At 37.9% G+C, this 19,419-nt stretch overlaps 3 protein-coding genes across 5 annotated transcripts in view; 2 read left to right on the forward strand and 1 right to left on the reverse strand.

The window, feature by feature from the left end:
• The window catches only part of LOC124223977 (sodium-dependent transporter bedraggled), a 41,856-nt gene extending 32,982 nt beyond the window's left edge, over positions 1-8,874 (forward strand). Inside the window, exons 4-14 of the mRNA XM_046636439.2 lie at positions 186-364; positions 651-867; positions 973-1,223; positions 1,312-1,535; positions 1,755-1,911; positions 2,140-2,420; positions 2,674-2,805; positions 5,747-5,974; positions 6,519-6,728; positions 6,928-6,975; positions 7,091-8,874. Of these exons, the coding sequence (XP_046492395.1) occupies positions 186-364; positions 651-867; positions 973-1,223; positions 1,312-1,535; positions 1,755-1,911; positions 2,140-2,420; positions 2,674-2,805; positions 5,747-5,974; positions 6,519-6,728; positions 6,928-6,975; positions 7,091-7,903 (2,740 nt within the window). The 3' untranslated portion in view covers positions 7,904-8,874. The remainder of the gene's footprint in view (positions 1-185; positions 365-650; positions 868-972; positions 1,224-1,311; positions 1,536-1,754; positions 1,912-2,139; positions 2,421-2,673; positions 2,806-5,746; positions 5,975-6,518; positions 6,729-6,927; positions 6,976-7,090) is intronic.
• LOC124223980 (TNF receptor-associated factor 5) lies at positions 2,820-5,124 on the forward strand. Its single transcript, XM_046636442.2, has one exon. The coding sequence runs from the start codon at positions 3,288-3,290 to the stop codon at positions 4,728-4,730; it is 1,443 nt and encodes a 480-aa protein (XP_046492398.1). The 5' UTR covers positions 2,820-3,287; the 3' UTR covers positions 4,731-5,124.
• Positions 8,875-9,797: 923 nt separating the features above from the next.
• Vps50 (vacuolar protein sorting 50) lies at positions 9,798-14,787 on the reverse strand. 3 transcript variants are annotated; one of them, XM_046636440.2, is made up of 9 exons: positions 14,499-14,785; positions 13,734-14,249; positions 12,613-13,292; positions 12,164-12,542; positions 11,699-11,989; positions 11,127-11,591; positions 10,891-11,012; positions 10,569-10,758; positions 9,798-10,472 (listed from the first exon to the last, which is right to left on the reverse strand). In XM_046636440.2, the coding sequence occupies exons 1-9, from the start codon at positions 14,586-14,588 to the stop codon at positions 10,362-10,364; spliced, it is 2,844 nt and encodes a 947-aa protein (XP_046492396.1). In that variant the 5' UTR covers positions 14,589-14,785; the 3' UTR covers positions 9,798-10,361. The 3 variants fall into 3 exon arrangements, 2 of the variants coding, with proteins under 2 accessions (XP_046492396.1, XP_046492397.1); XR_006884397.2 differs by lacking the exon at positions 10,891-11,012 and having other exon boundaries at positions 14,499-14,787; XM_046636441.2 differs by lacking the exon at positions 9,798-10,472 and having other exon boundaries at positions 10,620-10,758; positions 10,868-11,012; positions 14,499-14,787.
• Positions 14,788-19,419: the final 4,632 nt, after the last annotated feature.

Genomic DNA, 19,419 nt, shown 5'->3' on the forward strand with positions numbered 1-19,419 from the left:
TGCATACTTTGGGTTCTCTTCAATATATTTCAATTAAAATGACGAAATGATCGCCGTGTAGATGTCTGTATGAATTTAATCTGAAAGCATCGATGAGGGATGGAAAAAGAAACAATAATTCAATCAATAAATTCAACTAGCTTGCCAAAATCATTACACAAGAATTTTTAATTTTGTTTCGTCAGAGTCTGCGAAAGGCAGAGAGGAGTGGACAGAGATGACGAGAGAGGAGAGGACGACGACGAGAATGAGAATCCTCTGGGAAGGTGGCCACATGCGCTGAGCCCAGCTCTGGCCTGTTTGGGATGCACTCTTGGTCTCTTCAACATCAGTCGGTTCGCCATACTCAGCATACAGTTTGGAGGTACGATTTGAATTAAAAGTTGAGACTCGAATCGAAGATGCACTTACGAGTAGAGTGCTGAAAAAGTTGGTCAATTTTGAAAATTTATACCTCGACGAGTAGACCATTTTCTCTTATTATACGGCACGATTCTGTGCATCCTTATTTGCATGTTATTCAGAAATTGTTAACAGAAAGGTGCGGATAAAACATCTCGAGTCTAGACTTTGTTATTGTATTTGTGAGTTCATTTCACAACGACAGATTATAACTCATTCAACGTTGTTATCGCTTTGTCTGTTCGCAGCCAACTTCATCGTCCAGTTTTTGGTCCTATCCCTCGTGCTTGGAATCCCATTATTCACGCTCCAAGTATGTTTGGGTCAGAGATTAGCTGCGGGAGCCGTAGATATGTGGAAGATCTCGCCACTGTTTCAGGGCGTCGGAATAGCGCTGCTAACTGCTCAGGCTTTCATCGGTATATACAGCATTGTTGGTGTCTCATGGATGTTTGTTTACTTCAGGTAAAAAGCCCAGAAATCATACAGAAGAATGTTGTTTCATCAGGATATTAAGAACCGACTTATTTATCTGAGACGCACGAATTATTTCCTTATCTTTATTCGCAGGGATTCATTCATCACGAAGCAAGACAGGTATCGATGGGCTGAGCCGTTTTCGTCGTATCGAGATGACACAAAACCAACGCATAATACAACTCCTTACAAGCTACACGAAACGGTTCCCGACTACTTCAGTGGCGCAGTACTTCAAAGGCATCACTTGAACGTGCCTGATAACGGAGTTGTGACGCTAAAGTTTCAGGTCGCGTTTAACCTGGCTGTAGTATGGATGATAGTGTTCGTCTCGCTTAGTAAAGGTAGGTAACAAATGAACCGAGTAATAATCTTCGTTCTTAATGGTTGAAGATCTGCGAAGGATGATAATTCTCATTGATTATGTTTAAGGTTTAAGATCCTACGGCAAAGTTGTCTACGTTTTTACCTTAGTACCGGTATTTGGCACTTTGGTACTCTGCGCCAAGCTATTGGGACTGACGCCTACCGGTTCGATTCATCAACTCTTTCCAGAGACTGATTGGAGCGAGTTTTTCATCAACGGTAAATCGTGGATGGCTGCTTCTACCGAAGTCTTCCTCACTTGGGGATTATTCGGAGCCGCCGCAATGCAGGTATGTGACATTCATCATTTTCATAATTCAAGCCTTGCTCCGAAGGAACGAATTGATTCGAATAATATCTGGTTACATATCTACAATCGTGTTTTAAATTTTACATTAGTCAGCTGTCGATGAGCTCATCTTTTTTATCCGAGACGAATTCCCAGCTTTGATATATACTCGAAAATGGGATAATCCAACGTAATTAAAAACTTCTTTTTAAATTTACAGATAGCCGCTCACAACAAACATAAGCATCTTCTTCAACGAGATACGAGTCTGGTGGTCGTTTTGACCTTTGTTGTTCTTCTACTGTCGGCTTTTTTAGCAAACACTTGCGTTCAAATCCTCAGGCATCACAAATACATCTATACAACGAGCTCTTTTGGTACGTAATGACATCGAGCATCTAAAAATCTATCGACCTTACAATCTTTTTGATCTTTTCTAGATGGATGTAAGGATGATCTTATCTTTTATACAGATAATCGCATGACAAACTATCTTTAATGTAATACAGATTAATTCGTATATGAATAGTCTTATTTTCATATACATAGTAATACTTACTATCTCGTACAACACTAGATCTCAATTTTGACTCGGTTCATTGCAGAAAGCATATCGGGTTACACGTTTATGCATCTGGCCAACCAACCGGCTCATCGAGGCCAAGGTAACATCCCCGAAAGATATATGAATCACGCCTCATTTCTCGCTGGTCAACGAGTCATCAGACACGGAGCAAATCTAAGCGCTGAATCTGGTTATCAAGTATTAAGACTGGCCACGGAATTGGTACCGGCTACTTTGGCTCTCCTGGGATCTGAACAAGTTTCTCCATTTTGGGCCGTTCTATTTTACTTCATACTGATCCTGTTCGGAATAGCGCAGCAGGTGACTAAATCCATTAAACGACCAAATTCATCATGTAGCTTCTAATGAAAGCCTAAGCTGTTCTACATCCTGTTCTAATATTCTCCACAGTTGAAAATTATCTAACTCGATAAGAACTTTTAATGAACTGAGTATTTAACCTATGCGTTTTTTGACCCACTTCGAAAACATCTGTCTATTACAGAATGTTACACAGTGTTACGCAATAACCACTTGTGTTTGGTAACTTACTGTTGTATTATTCACCTTTCAGCTTGCTATATGGCATTGCGTTATAACTGGGATAATGGCTATCAATGCAAAGACCATGAAATTGTGGGAGACAACAATCACCTTCTTCAGCTGTGCTTGTGGATACATTTTAGGACTCCCAATGGCCACAGAGGTGAGTTCATTTATTTAGTACAGGAAGTCGATTTGTTGAGAAACTTTTAAGTCTACAAACCGAACTCGTTATGGCTATACGATATTATTGTATCCATTTTTTATATCACTTCAATTCGCAATTCTTACCTGAAAGGACTTTGAATCTTTTATAAAAAGACTTTTTTTTCTTCTATTCTGCGTACATAATTCATCAGTGTATTAATACTTGACAAAGTATGACGTAACACTTTAACATTTGATCAATGAATTAGTTAAAAGATTGAGTCACCGATCCCAAACACGTTTCTTGCGGTTGAAATACTGTATTTATCTAAGCGTACAGTTACGTAATCACGTAAGTTTGATCAAGATTGGGGGAAGTCTTATCAGGTGTTATCATTATCATTTATAACACGACGATATCGTTATGACGTGTCGCCTCTCACAGTTCTGGCAGATATTAAACTCGTTATTTGGCTTTGGTCACTACGTTAAACGAAAATGAGCAGCAACGTGAATTACATCACTCTTCGAAGTGTGCCCTGTTATTTCTGCAGTGAATTTATCGAAGAGAGATATATATCCGAGCATGTTAAACATTGCGGTGCCGTACTAGAGGAATGTTCCGACAAGTGTGGGGTTTATATACCGAGATGTAATGCGAAGGCACATCGTGCCCAGTGTAGCAGTAGAAAAAGTAAAAAGATGAGCAAGTCGGATGAAATGCAGTTACCCGCGCCAACCGATTCGGTATGGAAAGAGAGAGTTATGTCTATATTGAATATGATGCGAACTACGATTGCAGACGGTAAACAAGAGCAAAAGGAATTGGAGGCAAGGATTGCGCAGAGTTTGGAAACGCTGCGTTCTAAGGAGGCAGCTTTAGAAACGTTGAGAATTCGTTTATCCGAAGCAAGCTCTGAAAATCGTCAGGCTAATGAAGACATAAATTTTCGTATAAGTAGACTAGAGCAAAGCTTCACTCACATTGACGAACAAACGAGTTTGAATTTCGAACAAGTCTACGATCAGTTAAACATGCTTCAAAGCCGATTGACTGATGGTGAAATTGAACGAAAAACAGCAATGAAGGAATGGCACGCAGAATTGGAAGGATTCAAAAACTTTTTGTCGGAGGAAAATGTGATGATCAGTGCAGTTTGGCATGAGCAATTGAAACAGATTCACGATTTGAAACTGGAGCTTGAAATGAGATGTAAAGCTTCCAAGGGGCTGGTTAAATCTCACGATATTTTGGCAGAGAAAATGGATATTCTTGTCGACGAGATGAGGAAGCATTCTGAAGCCATTGAGAACCAAGTCGCCGAAACAAAGGCGTTGAAGTTTCAGATGAAGGAACACATAAATTACGTCGAAGATACGATGAAGGAAGTTATGAGTCAAAATTCAGCCCAAAGCATGAAGTGCCGATGCGTTACAGAAGAATATTTTGAACCGGTACCAAGCAACGGTCGTCTGTTGTGGCGAATTGATAGGTACAAGGAAAAAATGACGGATGCTAAAGAAAATGACACCCTACTTTGTAGTCCAATATTTTACAATAAGGAGTACGGATACACACTGAGAGTTGAATTGTTTCTAAATGGAAAAGGACAGTGGAAAGAGAGACACATAATCGGTTGTCTGCGAGTCTTGGAAGGAAAGTGGGACGCTTTACTAGATTGGCCGTGCATTCTTCAAGCTACCGTTGTCTTAAGAGATCAAGAAAATCCGGCTAATAATGTGAGAAAAACATTGAAAGTCAAAAGAAAAGATGCCGGCGATGATTCCAACAAGCTCGACAAGGATTCTGGAATGTACATGTTCATACCTCACACCAAATTAACGAGATATGATGGCTTTACCAAGAACAATGTTATGTTCTTAGACATTCAAGTCAAGGACTTCAAGATTGGTGGTTCGATGGTATCTCTGCTATCGTAAATCAACTGAAATTGAAAGTCTCAAGTTCACCAATTTTCATTCACTGTGTAATATAATATTTTCCGAAAGTTCGGCGCTGTAAGGAAGGATCAGTCACCATTTTCAACCATAGTAAATTAGTTTTTCAGCAGATCAATTACAATCAATCCTCTCTTCAAACATTAATTAATAAACTGCATGTGTTCAAAAGTGTTATTATAACTGGCACAGGTAAACATCATTTTATCTATGGGTTTTTCCCTGTTAGCTGTACTGCTTAGTAGTAACGCTCAAGCATTTTCATGGTAATTGTTTATTTCAAGTGTTTCTATTTATTTAAGCGCGACGATTATACAAAACAATACAAAATTATTTAAGTAACAATAAAATTCTTATTGGTCTGCCGTAATTTGTTTATCATTCTATCCGAAATAGAAAAACTGCACGTAAATACACAACAAATATTTCTCCCTGCGATCGATGACAAAGTAATGAATTTTAAAACAATTTTTCTCTGCATTGTTCGCTAAATTGCAACTATTCCAATAGCGACCCTTAGTTTCTATGATATATGAGTATTCTAAAAAAATTTCATTTATGAAATGATTGGGTTCGAGATTCGAAGAGAAAAATTATAGGCAGTGTTTTCCACTATGAATTCTATGAAAAATCTAGTTTAATCGACGAAGACATCCTTGTATATCGAAATGTTCGAATTGTCGTGACCAATTATTGGCATGAGGTTGAAATACGTTACGTAAATGTAGCGATACGCGTTTTTAAGAAAAATCTTTAATTTTCATTTGAGCATTATTTAAAATTCAGTAATATACTAAATGACAGTGATATTCAGTAACATAATGATACAGCAAAACGTAATCGTACTTTATGAACTCCTCGCCTTCTAAGTAATTCTAAAGTCACAAAGCAATAACGCTTCTCAAAACCAATTCCTTATGTTAACGTTACTGATTTCAATTTCGATTATTAGAATCATTTCCTTTCCTTTCATTTCGATTTCCATTATTTACTTTCAGTTCGGTATCTACGTCGTTTACTATCTGGACTACACGGTTGGTGGTGCCTGGTGGATAATGGTTTTGTATCTGGTCGAGGTTGGCGCAGTCTTTGCAGTTAGGGGTCGGCCACACACAGGTGAAGCCGTAGTTGCTGAACTGTTTCCACCAACCGGAAGGTGTCTCAGACATTGGGCCGGACCACTTCTGTCCTTCACTTGGAACGTTGTGCTACCTGTTGCACTCATGGTACTAAATAGTCTGTTTAATTTTGGTGAATTTTGAGCAATAATATCTCAACAGCTGATTAGTCAATTCAGTTGAGCTTTGTTTTACTCAAAGATGCGTAGATCGAGCTTTATTCACATATTTTGTTTGCCACAGTCAATTAGTAGGAAGAATTGTTGAAACCTTGAGAACCGTTTTGATTCCTCATAAATATATAAAAATATATACAAAAGATAAACTATCATAGTATACTGACTCCAAATTCGAAGTAAATCGGTTAAGCTGTTTTTGAAATATTATGGGTACCGCAACACATATCACAGAGTCAGTATATAGCAATCCTTTGTACCAATTGATTCGTATCAATTGATTCTAATAAAAAAATACATTAACGAAGCTCGATCTACATATTTTCAAACAAAATTAACACCAGTGGAATTGAATATTTGGTTTTCGAGATGTAGATTCTCAAAATTCACCATCTTAAATATGCTTAATTTATTTCATTTGAAATTTAAACTTCAACAGGAAATGTTTTAAAAATGATGAAGTAAAATTTTTTCAGGTTCTGAGTATCATGATATTCAAGAGTAGCGGTTTCCGAGACTTGTACACTTATCGTAGAACCAGCAAAGACTACTGGGCTGTCTGGACAAGACAACTTGGCGCAGCCATTCAGCTTATACCAATATTGATGATACCGATCGTTGCTATTATCCAAACATGTCGATACCTGAATAACGGACCTCCCGACATATTTGATGTAAGGGTTCGAGTGAGTTTTATCGTTTTAATATAGTTACAACATTTTCGGTTCGACTTGAGTATATTTTGCATAAAAAAAACTATGGACTGGTTGCCAAACCTTATATTAGTACTAGCAGTCGTTATCTGGCAAACCTTATGAATTTCAAATCAGTTCCATTTCAAGCAGTACTTAAACAGACGATTTTTCTTTCTTATGCAAACGATAGAGCGAACAAGTGGAAGTTAATGTAAGTCACTGCGCTCAATGCAACGGAGTAAGTGTAAGTTATTGCGTACATAGTGCATGCGTTAGTGTATCCGTTTTAATATATCACATGTTGAATTCACTCACTTAAGAACTATTTGACGAACATTGATCGATTATTCCAGAGAATTCAACTACTGTACAGGCCCTCCCTAGAACCAGAAGATGCTGCCGATGCCCAAACACAAGTGGGGAATGAAACGACTACAAGTCTTCACGGTAATGGAGTCTTGCCGTCAACGACAGATGTGCCTTTTGAAGATCCTCCTCCCAAGTACACGCCTCCTCCAAGTTACACGACTGCCACTGGAGCCAGAATAGCAAAAATGTTACGTCAAAGTTTCAGACGAAGCGTCAGAAGAATAGCAAACGTCTTGGGGGAAAGCAGCACTCCGAGGTCGAGACCGGCGCTGCAGCCTCCACCACCAGACTATGCAACGGTCTTGGTTGAAATGAACCAAGGAATACCGTCACGGGACATATCGATAATAGTTACAGAGGTTGAACCCGTTGTGACGGATACAGGAAGTGGGCGGCCCAACACTTTGGAGAGGCACAGGCCGAACACGATAGACAGAACGATGAGGATAAGCACGATAGACAGAACGGCTAGCGAACGTAATCATTCGACGATGGACAGAAGTCGGAGGGTGCAGTCGAGCAATGGTAGTTCTAATTTAACGGCTGCTGACGTCGCCAATTTGTTGCGCAGCAGTATCAGGAGGGGTGCTTCTAGAAATAATCAATCTTTGCACAGAAGTTTTGCTAACAATGCACCAACGGCCGCAGTATCGATTGAAAATTTAGTCGAAGCAGCAGCACCGATTGGTCAAGATTCATTGGTTCTTCCTAAAGATGAGTCTCTAGTCCTCGATCGAGATGGAAATGACGATAAAAAGACTGTCAATGAAACGGAAAATACCGCTACTGTGATATAGACTGGCCGTTTTTTTTTTTTTTTCCCTTAAATATATGCAATACAATTAGCGATTACGTTTCTTCTTTCTTCTTGTTTTTTTTATTCATGTTCGACACGAGTGAAAATCGGCATATTGTAAATTAATCCCCAACTGCATATCGACAAGCCCTCAATCATAATGTTTCGCGACTTACATTCTTCATGTACTCTACGAAGACAATCTTCAGCAGCAATTTCAACATCTATAATTATAAATCAATTTCCCACTGTATTCAGACTTGTACTTATATTATAATTATGTGAATATTATATATATATACGATTATGATTGAGAGTCCAAATGATTCCGCGAGGTCACAGCAGTGATAATAAATCACCTGTGAACAACACTTTCAGATATAAAGCAGTATATATCTGTACGTCCTTGTTATACTCGAAATTATTCACTTTGAGAGTATATATTTATCGATTTTCGTGTGTTCAAAGGCATTTAGTTTTGTATTTCGACTACTACAATGTCGCGTGTTTTTGCAACGTTTCCAATATAACATTTTTAAAAATGAGATTAAGCGAGCTATGCTTTATTGCAATATGTATATTATATATCCTAAACGCTTCTTCTATTACTGAAGACCTGTTATGTACATAAATTTATTATTTTTACGATTTAATTAATAATCCTTATAGTTTAGTCTACGTATTATTACTATTATTAATATTTACCGTCGTAAGTGATTCATGGTTACTTTAGGTAACTATTCGATTCTACGAGTGCTTAGTCCGTCCAGTGTGTCAATGTTAGTTTCAGCGGCATGTGCTATATAAATCGTGCAAAGAATTAGTAGTACAGTCCAAAAAATTTTCGCGTTCGTGTCATTTTGTCGTTACATTTCTTCGTACCATGTAATGGTTTTTCCCCTCATGATTTGCATGGCCGGAATTTGCGAGGAGAAAACAAAAATAATAAAAATAAATATAAAATACGAACAATGCATCACTATTACTTCTTCTTAAAAGTTGACGACCTTTTTTATATCGTAAAACTTTATAATCCCTAATTTAATATTAAAAATCGTTTCCTACGATAAGTGTAACTGCTATACCTGATATTATGGACCATAATAAAAAAAATGTATGTTTTTTTTGTACCTAATCAAACCACGTCGCTATAATTGAATTATACCTTTATATAGTGACAAGTATGATAATTCGTACAAATACTAGTACTTTTCGATTACTTTTAACTAGCCCAATTTATCGAGCAAACGTGACAAAATTATAATAATATATTACGATAATGTATCATAATTTCTGTGACATAGAAGCAGAGAAAAAACGCGTTGTTTCTTTTACTACAATTTATATTCATAGATGAGTATGAAAAAGAAGTAAAAATTGTCAAATCCAGTACGAAAATTAGAAACAATATTATCATATTTAATGACAGCTGTAGAATAATTGCTAACAATTCTTAGGTGAATTTTGATAACGGATATTGTGGTGTGAGTCGAACAGCAATTTCTGACTGTGATTGCTGCATGTCCTCTGAGTTTCAATGCCATGAAATCAGTTGAAATTATTGGGAAGGCCATCAAATTTCGGAAAGTAAGCATTCGAATTTTAAGAACTAATTGGTTTATTACACACGTATCAGTTTTAGTAAGTATGAAGAATATCGTGTAACACAATACTTTAAGTTTCGTTTATGTATTTATTTACGCTATCTGATGAATTTATAAATAATTATATTCTGTTATAACAGCCTGAATTTGAATTGATAAAAAGTAAATTATTATTGAAAAGGAGATTAATTTTTTTAGGCAACATAATAAATTATGTGGTTCCTTCTATTTCTAAGTGTCATTTATGGTGCCCTATATCAGTCAATTTCAATCAATTCCTTACTCTATAAATACCTACAAATATGTCTTTATTTCACTTTTTAGGGATTAAAAATTCATAGTAAAGAATCGTATAAACAATGTACATAAGAGATAATAACTTTTCCAACGTGAGTTCAATGAGATTACATCGTAACTTGCCAGCAGGGAGATTTTGTCACGGTTTGGATTCGAAAATCGAAACCAGTTCAATTATTTTTATATCTATAAGCCTCCCGTCTGTATTTTATCTCTTCCATTTAAATCTTTTCTCAATCAATCCAAAAATATTTAACAACCGTTACTCGCACATGTTCAAATTAGAGATTCATATCGGTGTTCAACACAGAATGTAAGTATCATTAAGTAATGATATGCACCGATTTGCGAAATATTTGCTGTAAAGCTAGAATGTGTTTTTTACCTAACAGTTAGAGAAACTGTACAACATATACATAACAGTATTGACAACTTAAGTATCACAATAATTGTGTCAGATTTATATTATAATTATAGCAGAGCAGCAATTCGATAATATTCAAATTTTATAATTCTATTGCAACTTCGTTTTACAGTTATTGATCATACAGCTTGTTGTTATCTGCTCGGTCGTTCCTCCTCTATGATGGATATTAATCGCTGTCGGGTTTTTTTGTTGTTTTGACATCCGCACGATATAAGACCGATCAAATGTTTTGTAGAATATTCCTGTAATCAGTAGTAGGATCCATCAGACAACAATGAAATACGTTCAATCACAAACGGGCGAGTAATCATGTACTGTATATAAATAGAAATTCATACCTTATGTTGCTTTATCCATTCTTCCAATATGTTTTCAGGCAAATAATAAGCCTTGACGTATGCCTCGACGTATTCTCTGTGCGGCATAGGTCGCAAAGATGTTAATTTTTCAAACTTCGACATTAATTGGGTAAAATCCAACTGCATCAAGGCTCTGCCTCCATTTGAACATTTCTTTGCATTCGAGAAACTGAAATCACAAATTCAACCTGCTAGATTCAACATTAACGAACAATTTGAATGCCTACGTATCCATTCAGAATATCATATTCATTTTTATGTCAATACATTCAAATTACTTTGATCTGTCCGAAGTTCTTACCCTTCGACTAAAGTGTGTGTGATCAAGTGAGCAATATTTTCCCACACTGAATTGTACACTATTATAGGAAGTGGTATTCTGTTCCCAATTTCCTCAAGCCTCATGCTTAAAATTTGAATGTCCTGAAACAGGAATTCGTTTCATTGCTACTGTATTTGTACATTATGACATAATTGTAACAATAGCATCAACTTTCCGTTCAGAACCCATTTTCACAAATGTTTGTCACTAATTACCCTTAATAGATTGTCAATATAACTGCTGTGCTGTGACATAACATCTCTCACTTCCCAATTAACTTTCGACATCAGCGTTAATATACCGCCAACATCGAAGGACTGAGATGCAGCAGCCATGTAAACAGGTTTTCGGAGATCTGTAGCTGCTGCAATCGTTTGGGAATAGAATTGATGAAGAAATCCGTGGCAGGGAGAAGCTACTAGGTGCTCCAAATAAGGCCTCAAAATTTCGTACTGCTGTCCCAAAAATATCAGAGATTCAACGGCTGTCACTCTTTTCATCAAGCCATGAATTTTTTCTGGCTGAGTCAAGTTCACTATCGAAGAGAGACACGGTTGTGTTACTTTATGTGACTGAGCTCCACTCTCAGTCGTAACTGCACTGTCTGCCATCAAAGTCTCGCGTATTCGAGCCAAGGTCAACTTTAATTTTGGAGTGTACAACGTGTCGCTGTTTATTTGCTGAAATAAAATTTTGTGTCGTAATATAGTAGAAATAGCGTAGTAAATTTAAATGCAATTATAAGCGATTTTTGTGTAACCTTAATGCTTAATCGTGAGAAACATACCAGATCCGAAGTGAAGAACATGTGTACAGTGTAAAGACACAGTTCAAAGAATTGTGTCATATTTTGAATAACAGTAACAGCAATGGATCTAAATAATCTTGACATTTGTAGATACTTTCCACAAACTCTGAGCACACTCAACGTTGTGTTTGTTACCATTGGCCCAGCAAATTGTTGTTTATGTTTTTTTTTCGAGGGTTTCGATTGGTCGGGCTCATCTACAAAATCACATTTCAGTTCCTCCGGAATGTCGTCGTCAGAATCGTCTGAAAAATACCCAGAAGGTGCATCCTGTAAAAGGTAATATACTCTTTATAAAACCTGGTGATTGAGTGTTTAAAAAAATGTCTAAAATAAATGACAACTACTACGGATTGCTAAAAGTTTTATTACTTTTAACAACACTTTCTTGCATTCTAATTAATTATTAACGAACTTTGAACAGTATCTTTCATTTATACTTACTCCAATGTTGGCCAAAATGTCTTCGTCAGCAGCTTCATCCAGGATGACATCAAAGGGCGTTACACCGTTATCCAAATATCTTTGGACCAGTCCTCCAATGACAGAACTACCATCCTGACTCAAGGTAGATTCGTCAGGGCTATTGCGAGGCTTACAACTATTGAGGACAGTCTTCAAACTTTTAAATTCTTGCAGTTGCGTGACAACGAACGATGGCTTAACAGGACAAAGTTCCCAGCCATCATTTTCCAAAAATATCTTCAACTCGTCTAATCGAGACGCGTGGTAATGAGCAAAGTAGGAAGAGCACTGTTTTCTTATTGATTCTTGGAGATTCTCTGACTGACTTGAGCAGAGCTCTTCCCCAACTTCGATTAACCTAGAAAATTGAGGAACATGGTTCAGGACGTCTCGTAATTCGACAGTAAATGTAAAATATCAGATCTCACCTATGAACGATTCCCAAAATTTGTACAAACTGCTCAAACTTGAAGTAGGCCAAATCAGCGCCCAACAAATACGTGGATATTTTGGTTTCTACATCGTGCCACATTCTGGACATTCCATTTTCCAGCTTTTGCTTAACATACTGTTTATTAAAGGTAGCTTCTAGATCTTTTTCTTCAGTCTCATCTGACCAGCTTTCATGCGTATTGTGCCAATTGACAACTTGACAATAGGAAATTAAAATGGCCCAGAGAGACTTGCACAGTTCGATTAAACAAGGTAGAAATGTCTCGTGCGAGACTGACTGGCAGAGCTGTTTATAAGGCCTCTTTGTGTCACCACCGGTGAAAGCGTGAACTGCCATAAAAGCAACGTTATGAATAGCTGCTGTAAAGTGCATGTGAAGTTGGTCCATTGCCGTCTGGGTTTTTCCTAGAAGTCTGTACGCTCCTTGGACAGACAAATACGTCCCAACTTCAAATTCTGTACACATTTTTGCCAGCGTTTGATCCAGAGTTTCTTCCGCCTGTTCCAAGGTGTCCTGGAGTTTCCCATTCAGTGCGGCTACGCAATGAAAATGTTTATATCTCTCAGCAGCTCTTTGGCATTCAAGGAGCAGCGATATTGCTCCTGGGTAATTCCCTTCGTTCAGAAGTTCCTGAAGGCGGTCCTCTGTTCGTTGCTACGCTTTCGAAGAAGAAAAAAACAAGCATTGAGTTAAAAAAATGTGTGACGCTCAAGTATTTGCCTATGTATATCAACTATTCGTGCTTCAAATCTGCAACTAGTTAGATAATTTTATCGTTATGTTATTTCTGCAAGCTGGAAATAATGTTTCTATTTATATTTACAATTAGTTAAAAAGAGTTGGTAAAGAAAAATTGCAACATTGAATTTTAAATTAAATTAAATTATTAGGCTATCTGTAAAGAACAAAACAAATTTGAACTCTCCAATTTTCCAAGGGTTTTCACAGGGAAAACTTAAAAAATATTCCATGATATTTTTATATGTATTAAAAGATTGATATCGATGTGGAATAGTTTGTTATATGTTCAGACTAAACAATTCACCTGGTTTTTGGTCTAGAATCACTGCACGTGTAATATCAGTAGGAACTCACTAAGGTTTTTATGGTGTTTAAACTATGCAGAAGCCCTTGAACGACTTGTTTCTTTTGATAGTTAGCCAAAATCCCAAGACTAGCAGTGGTGAACTGTTTTTTAGCAAGGCTTAAATCCGTCCTTCCACTTCGGCAAATTTCCAAGGCATTTTGAAGTTCTTCTTGAATGTACAAGATTCTTTCGAACTCCTTTTGGCATAAGCTTTGCTTTTGCAATATTAGCTGTAACACTTTTTTAGAAACAACTTGGTGCTCTTGTTTAAGCCTTTTGTAGTCTCTTTCGATTACTTTAGAATTCAGAACTTCGGGAAGTTTCTGTAACTCATGACGACAACAATCAAAGCAGTCATCGCTCTCGTAATACACAGATTCTATGGATTCCAGAATGTCTTGATCGGGAAGCAGCTCGCTTTCAGTCGAATGACTAGCATCGGACTGAATGTCGTTAAGGCCTTGAGATTCGATTGGGTTGAGGAGATCGGGATTCAATCCCATTGACGGGATCTTAGCCTGATTCTGAAAATAAAAAAATACAAATCAGTTTTTCGCCATAAAAAAAGCAACTGTTTCGAGTCTTCGGTTAGTTTTACTAGCGTTCGAGAAGGTAGCACACATACTGGTATCGACAGAGTGCCAAGTGAAATTTTACACTGAAACAAAGTTGTATACTATTGTGAAACTCGTTGAGGAAGATGCAAAAATGTAATAGTAGGTAGAGAGCAATTTTAAATCAATTACAAGAAACAAGCTGAACAAGGAACTGACCTGCTTGTGAATCAGCGATAAGAACTTGAACTTGATATCCTCCATGTCGATGTGTTTTCTCAACAAAACTCCCACTTTACTTTCATCCATTTATATAGCTGTTATAATAGAGGCTGTTACCACCTCTGCTCAGCAATGAATCATCCAAATAATACCGTTAGCACACGCGCTTTCTGGACATTTGGAGGACTTATTTCTATTCCACGCACCGTGTCATGTGTCAAGACTACATCAACGTTATCAAGGCTGTCAAATCGGTCAAGTTAAGTCTCGCGACACGAAAGCTCTGTCATCGATTAAAAAAAAGTATAGAGATCCGAAACCTTAATAGCTCGCAGGCCGCTTCCTTTTACATCAATTTTCTGACACGACACTATACTAAGTAATTTCATTGGCCTATTTCATTAGATCCGTCCAATGAAATCTCTTATAGCGTTTTCCACTGGTTGCACTGGGTGCGCACTGGCTCGAACAGGGGGCACTCGTTCCGTGCATGCATCGCCCGGCATCGGGGCAAACCTTCTGAGTGGAACAGGCCGTAAAAATCATAATTTCTCCTAAATCAAAAATAATGTGACGTTACTTGACCGACTGCGCGACTGTCAGTTTTTCAAGCAAGTGGTAAAGAAGCCAATTGAACAAATGCAACGGTAATTTTTTGTTTGTAAATAAATGTCACAAATGTTAGACACGAGCATACAAGGGCAAAAAAAATTGACAATTCCGCTGAAAAGATAAAAATTAATAAGCAACAAGTCAAGTTTTCCCAATCTCCTGAAATATACCTAGCAGTTGACCTCTAGAAGCTGAAAAAATGTGTATCCATACTTCGATATCGGACATGCTGTGGATTACTCCTATGAAATTTAAAATTTTGGGAATCTCTCTATCTTTCGGCTCCAGCAAGCATCATCACTGCTGAACGACGATGAAATTAGATCTAATAAAAGAGTTGCTGTCTCAGCATCCACTTCGATTCTTTCACGATCGGCAGCCATAATTGCAATGCTTTGACACCGACTCCCGATTTGAGTGCTAGTATATTACGTGGCAAGCGCCGAAAAGAGGTCGTTGCAGGGTATGCGATTTGCCCGGTAAAACGCAAGTCCTGCTCGACCTCTTTACGGCGCGAGCCATGTATTCTATTTGTCGTTCCATTTTCCCGCAAATTCGGCATTACGCGTCTGTTTTCAGATCGGATAAGGTTTTTGAGCTGGCACTTAAAAACAAACCTTATCCGGTCTGAAAACAGACGGAATGTACGATGTATGATGATATGATATGATATATGTATAATGATTTTAGTTTCTACATTTCAGACAAGAAATACGCACTTTATCTTTCCTGCCGTCTCCAGACTCAAGCGGCTAGACCCTTTGATGGTCAGCCGTTAACTAAGGATTCTTCAGTTAACGGGTCAGCTAATCACACTGCCGTTCTGCGACAGTTGAATGATAAAAATGTTTGCTCGTACATTTCAAATGTGTGTTACAATATACTCGAAGTTTTCAGAAGCTTCATTCTGTCTCTCCTTATTAAAGAAAAAAATCGCCGACAATCACCTTTTGAGAACTTTAAATCAGGACGCTGCGTTAAATACTCTCTCATATACGAAGTATCCATTTCATCTCGATCAAAATTAGCGCATCCGTTATGTATTACAGTTACTCTGAATTTTATTCCATACGAACACTTTTCCAAAAACAATTCTGTTTCTCTACCCAACGTAGATACTTCACTTGCGACTAGCTGAAACAGCGTTTCGATTCTATGCGTACGAAAATTCAAGATCGAGGCAACAAATGAAAAGTTGTTGGAATAATTATGAATAGTAATGTAAATACATGGTTGAGCAGTGGGACGAAGAGGACGAAGGTGGTCGAAGGTGGTTGGAGGTGTTTGGAACTAGTAGGCGGCGGTAGACGCTGGTACGAGGTGGCAGGGTGTGGTAGAAGGTGGTTGGTGATGGTAAGAGGTGGTAGGAGGTGTTTGGACGTGGTTGGCGGTGATCGGAGTTGGTCGAGGAGGACGAGGACGACGAGGATGATGTGGGGGTTGTGGCGGAGCAAGACGAGGAGGGAGACGAGGTGGACGAGGAGGACGAAGGTGGTCGATGGTGGTCGGAGGTGGTTGACGGCGGTTGGCGGTGGACGAGGTCACGCTTCTTCTCACGGGGATGATCGAGCTGATCGACATTTTTAAGTCGCAGTCGACAAGTAGTCTTACGTACTCACTTTGTACCGACTCAATCTCAAGCTTTCATACCGACACTACTTTGGCTGGTACGAATGCCGGTGCGAGCTCATTGGGTAGAGTTGATAGAGCAGAACCCTGCTACGCTCCCAGGCCCACCTGGGCCCACTTGCCGGGCGAAAACTGGTCACAAAAATGTACCCAGGGGTATCCGTCTTTATGTTCTTCAGTCAACGCACAGACTCAGCCACCCCACTGATGTTTTTCTAGTTCTTTCTGCTGTAAAAGCATCGACTGAAGCTAGTCAACGACAAAAGCTCTGCTCATCGTGCAGGTGAAACGCGGGAAATATGAAGTACTTTGTACTTTTGTAGACTTAACTAGTGCTGGTCTTCAAGTGAAGTTAACACTAAGTCACAGTACATAATAACAGAATGTTAATTAATTTGGCTCCTTTCTTCTGGTAATTTGAATCATAATTAAAGTTTATTTGACCGCTCAAATGCAACTTTTTTAATCGTAACTATGGTTCCCCATATTCTTTTATCAGGTACCGTCATCTTGGCAATTTTACAGTAGGAAAAGAGTCGGTAACAACGGTAGCGAACTAGTGGATGAACCGGTCTTCTGCATTAAGAGGATACTACAGTCCGTCTTTATCGGCCGCCTTTAAATATCGCTTATTTTAACTTATCAAAGCCTACGCATCACTGCTGTGAAAATACAGCAGCTAGTGCAATTTCATGTGCAATGCCGAATACAAATGTCCAAAAAACAGTTACGTTTTATTAAAATATTCATCTAATGCCAAGAAAAGAGTTCCTATAAATGAATGACCAATTGTGTTTCGAACGAAATCAAAGAGTTTTTGAATAGTTTTGTTCGGCATTGCATGCAGAATTGGTCTGACTGTGGTATACTTGCATCATCGCTAGTATCAGACCGGATCATGGATTCTGCTGAAACTTCTAGGGTTGTTTCTTTACTTTAATATTTTAGACTTGTGATGCGCAATTTCATCCATTGAGCCGTTCTTCACTACGGTTGATATTTGTGTCAATCAATCCCATCTTTAGATCTCTCTGAATGATTAGCTTTTGAAACTCAAAGAATACTTTCCTCTGTTATTACGGAATTTGCATGTTTTAATGACGTTACGAAAATTATTATCACTCATTTTATGCTTAAATTAAAACGGTTCAAAAATCAGTTCACTCGTTGACCTCATTGACAAAAAGGTTGGAATAATATTCAGCTGATTACACCATATCCCATTTCTTCATAAGTCATTGGTCAATCTTGTAAATACATAGTCTCATCATTATTAAATTTCAGCTCTGATTGTTTAATATATTTGAGCAGGTTGTTCGGTTATAAGTCGTTATGTATTACTGATTAATTTTATTACGAGATAGTCGCAAATTGAGTACTCGGTAAATTCGTTCGTTGGTGAGCTATAAAGATCTGTTCGAAAATAAATAAACAGAAAGATTTCTTAGCTATTGATGGTTAATTGAATGTCGTTTGAAAGTTATCAAAAGTCTGATAAATCGGCTCCATTTCACCCTATTGATGGCTCCTTTTGTTTTGGCGTCTATATTTTCTATAAGTCGCTGACACAGACCTTCTTTAATAACCGATTTTACATTGCGAATTATAGATCACAATCAGAAACGATGCATCGCTGTGAAATTGAATATTTTACAATGCCGCTTACGGTAGTTTTTTAAGTCAATGGCTGACTTTAAGGTAAACAGTTTTCCGAATAAAATGTGCCGTCGAAGAGTGAAATCGCACGAATCTGCTTCATACTTAATCACCTTGGATGGCCGTTCTTTTTACGGTATCTCAAACCGCAAAACTATTCGACGCAGAATGGATTTTCAGGAGCTGCTGTCTACTAAGTCGCCCTGCAGAAAGTTGAAAAGGTCAACCAGAATATCAGGAGACCATAAACTAAGAAGACATGACGAGAAATCTCTGATTTACATCGGTAACTTTGAATCTGTGATCGAAGCGACTGAGAACTACGCGCAAATTACTATTACTGTGAAATTGTGTCGATATAGCTTCTGCTCAGATTGATTTTAGCTTTTTTTCGAAAACTGCCAAAACTGACCGGATAAATATCGAAAGATTGGGTCTTTTGTTTCTCCGATTTTCAGAATCTGAAAGCTTTTACTTCAGATTTGATTTCCACGAGCGTTTGCCCAATAATTGGTACCTACCTTGGAAACACAAAAAACCACGATAATCATTCTTAGCCTTTCGCAACCGCTTATAACATACATTACATACGTCATATTACACAGATATATACCGTCTAATTACATACTTCGATCTAGCCTGAATCGATAGATGAATGTGAATCGCAGAAATAGGAATATCCAAAGTCACGGTACGTTCTCATGATTAAGAAGTTATAGTCTCCCAACCAATTGTAAGGAGCTCTACTTCTTTATTTTGAACAGGACCAAAATAGAAATTATCATTATTCTATATCTGATCGTCTTGGGTCCAAGGCTGCATTCAAATGATAGGATAATTTTCTGACAACACCAGCATGAGGCCTCTTATTAGTCCTCTTCGAAATCTTTTGCTGTGACAACTACCAAATCAAGGTGTGATCTTTTCGCCGTTCTTCAGACTTTCAGCGTACCCCATTTATTTTTGATAATGTTTTTATTATTTAAAATATGTTACCTGCAACGCACGATGAAGGACTTTT

Source organism: Neodiprion pinetum, chromosome 7 (genome assembly GCF_021155775.2).
Source record: "Neodiprion pinetum isolate iyNeoPine1 chromosome 7, iyNeoPine1.2, whole genome shotgun sequence".
Classification (NCBI taxonomy): domain Eukaryota; kingdom Metazoa; phylum Arthropoda; class Insecta; order Hymenoptera; family Diprionidae; genus Neodiprion; species Neodiprion pinetum.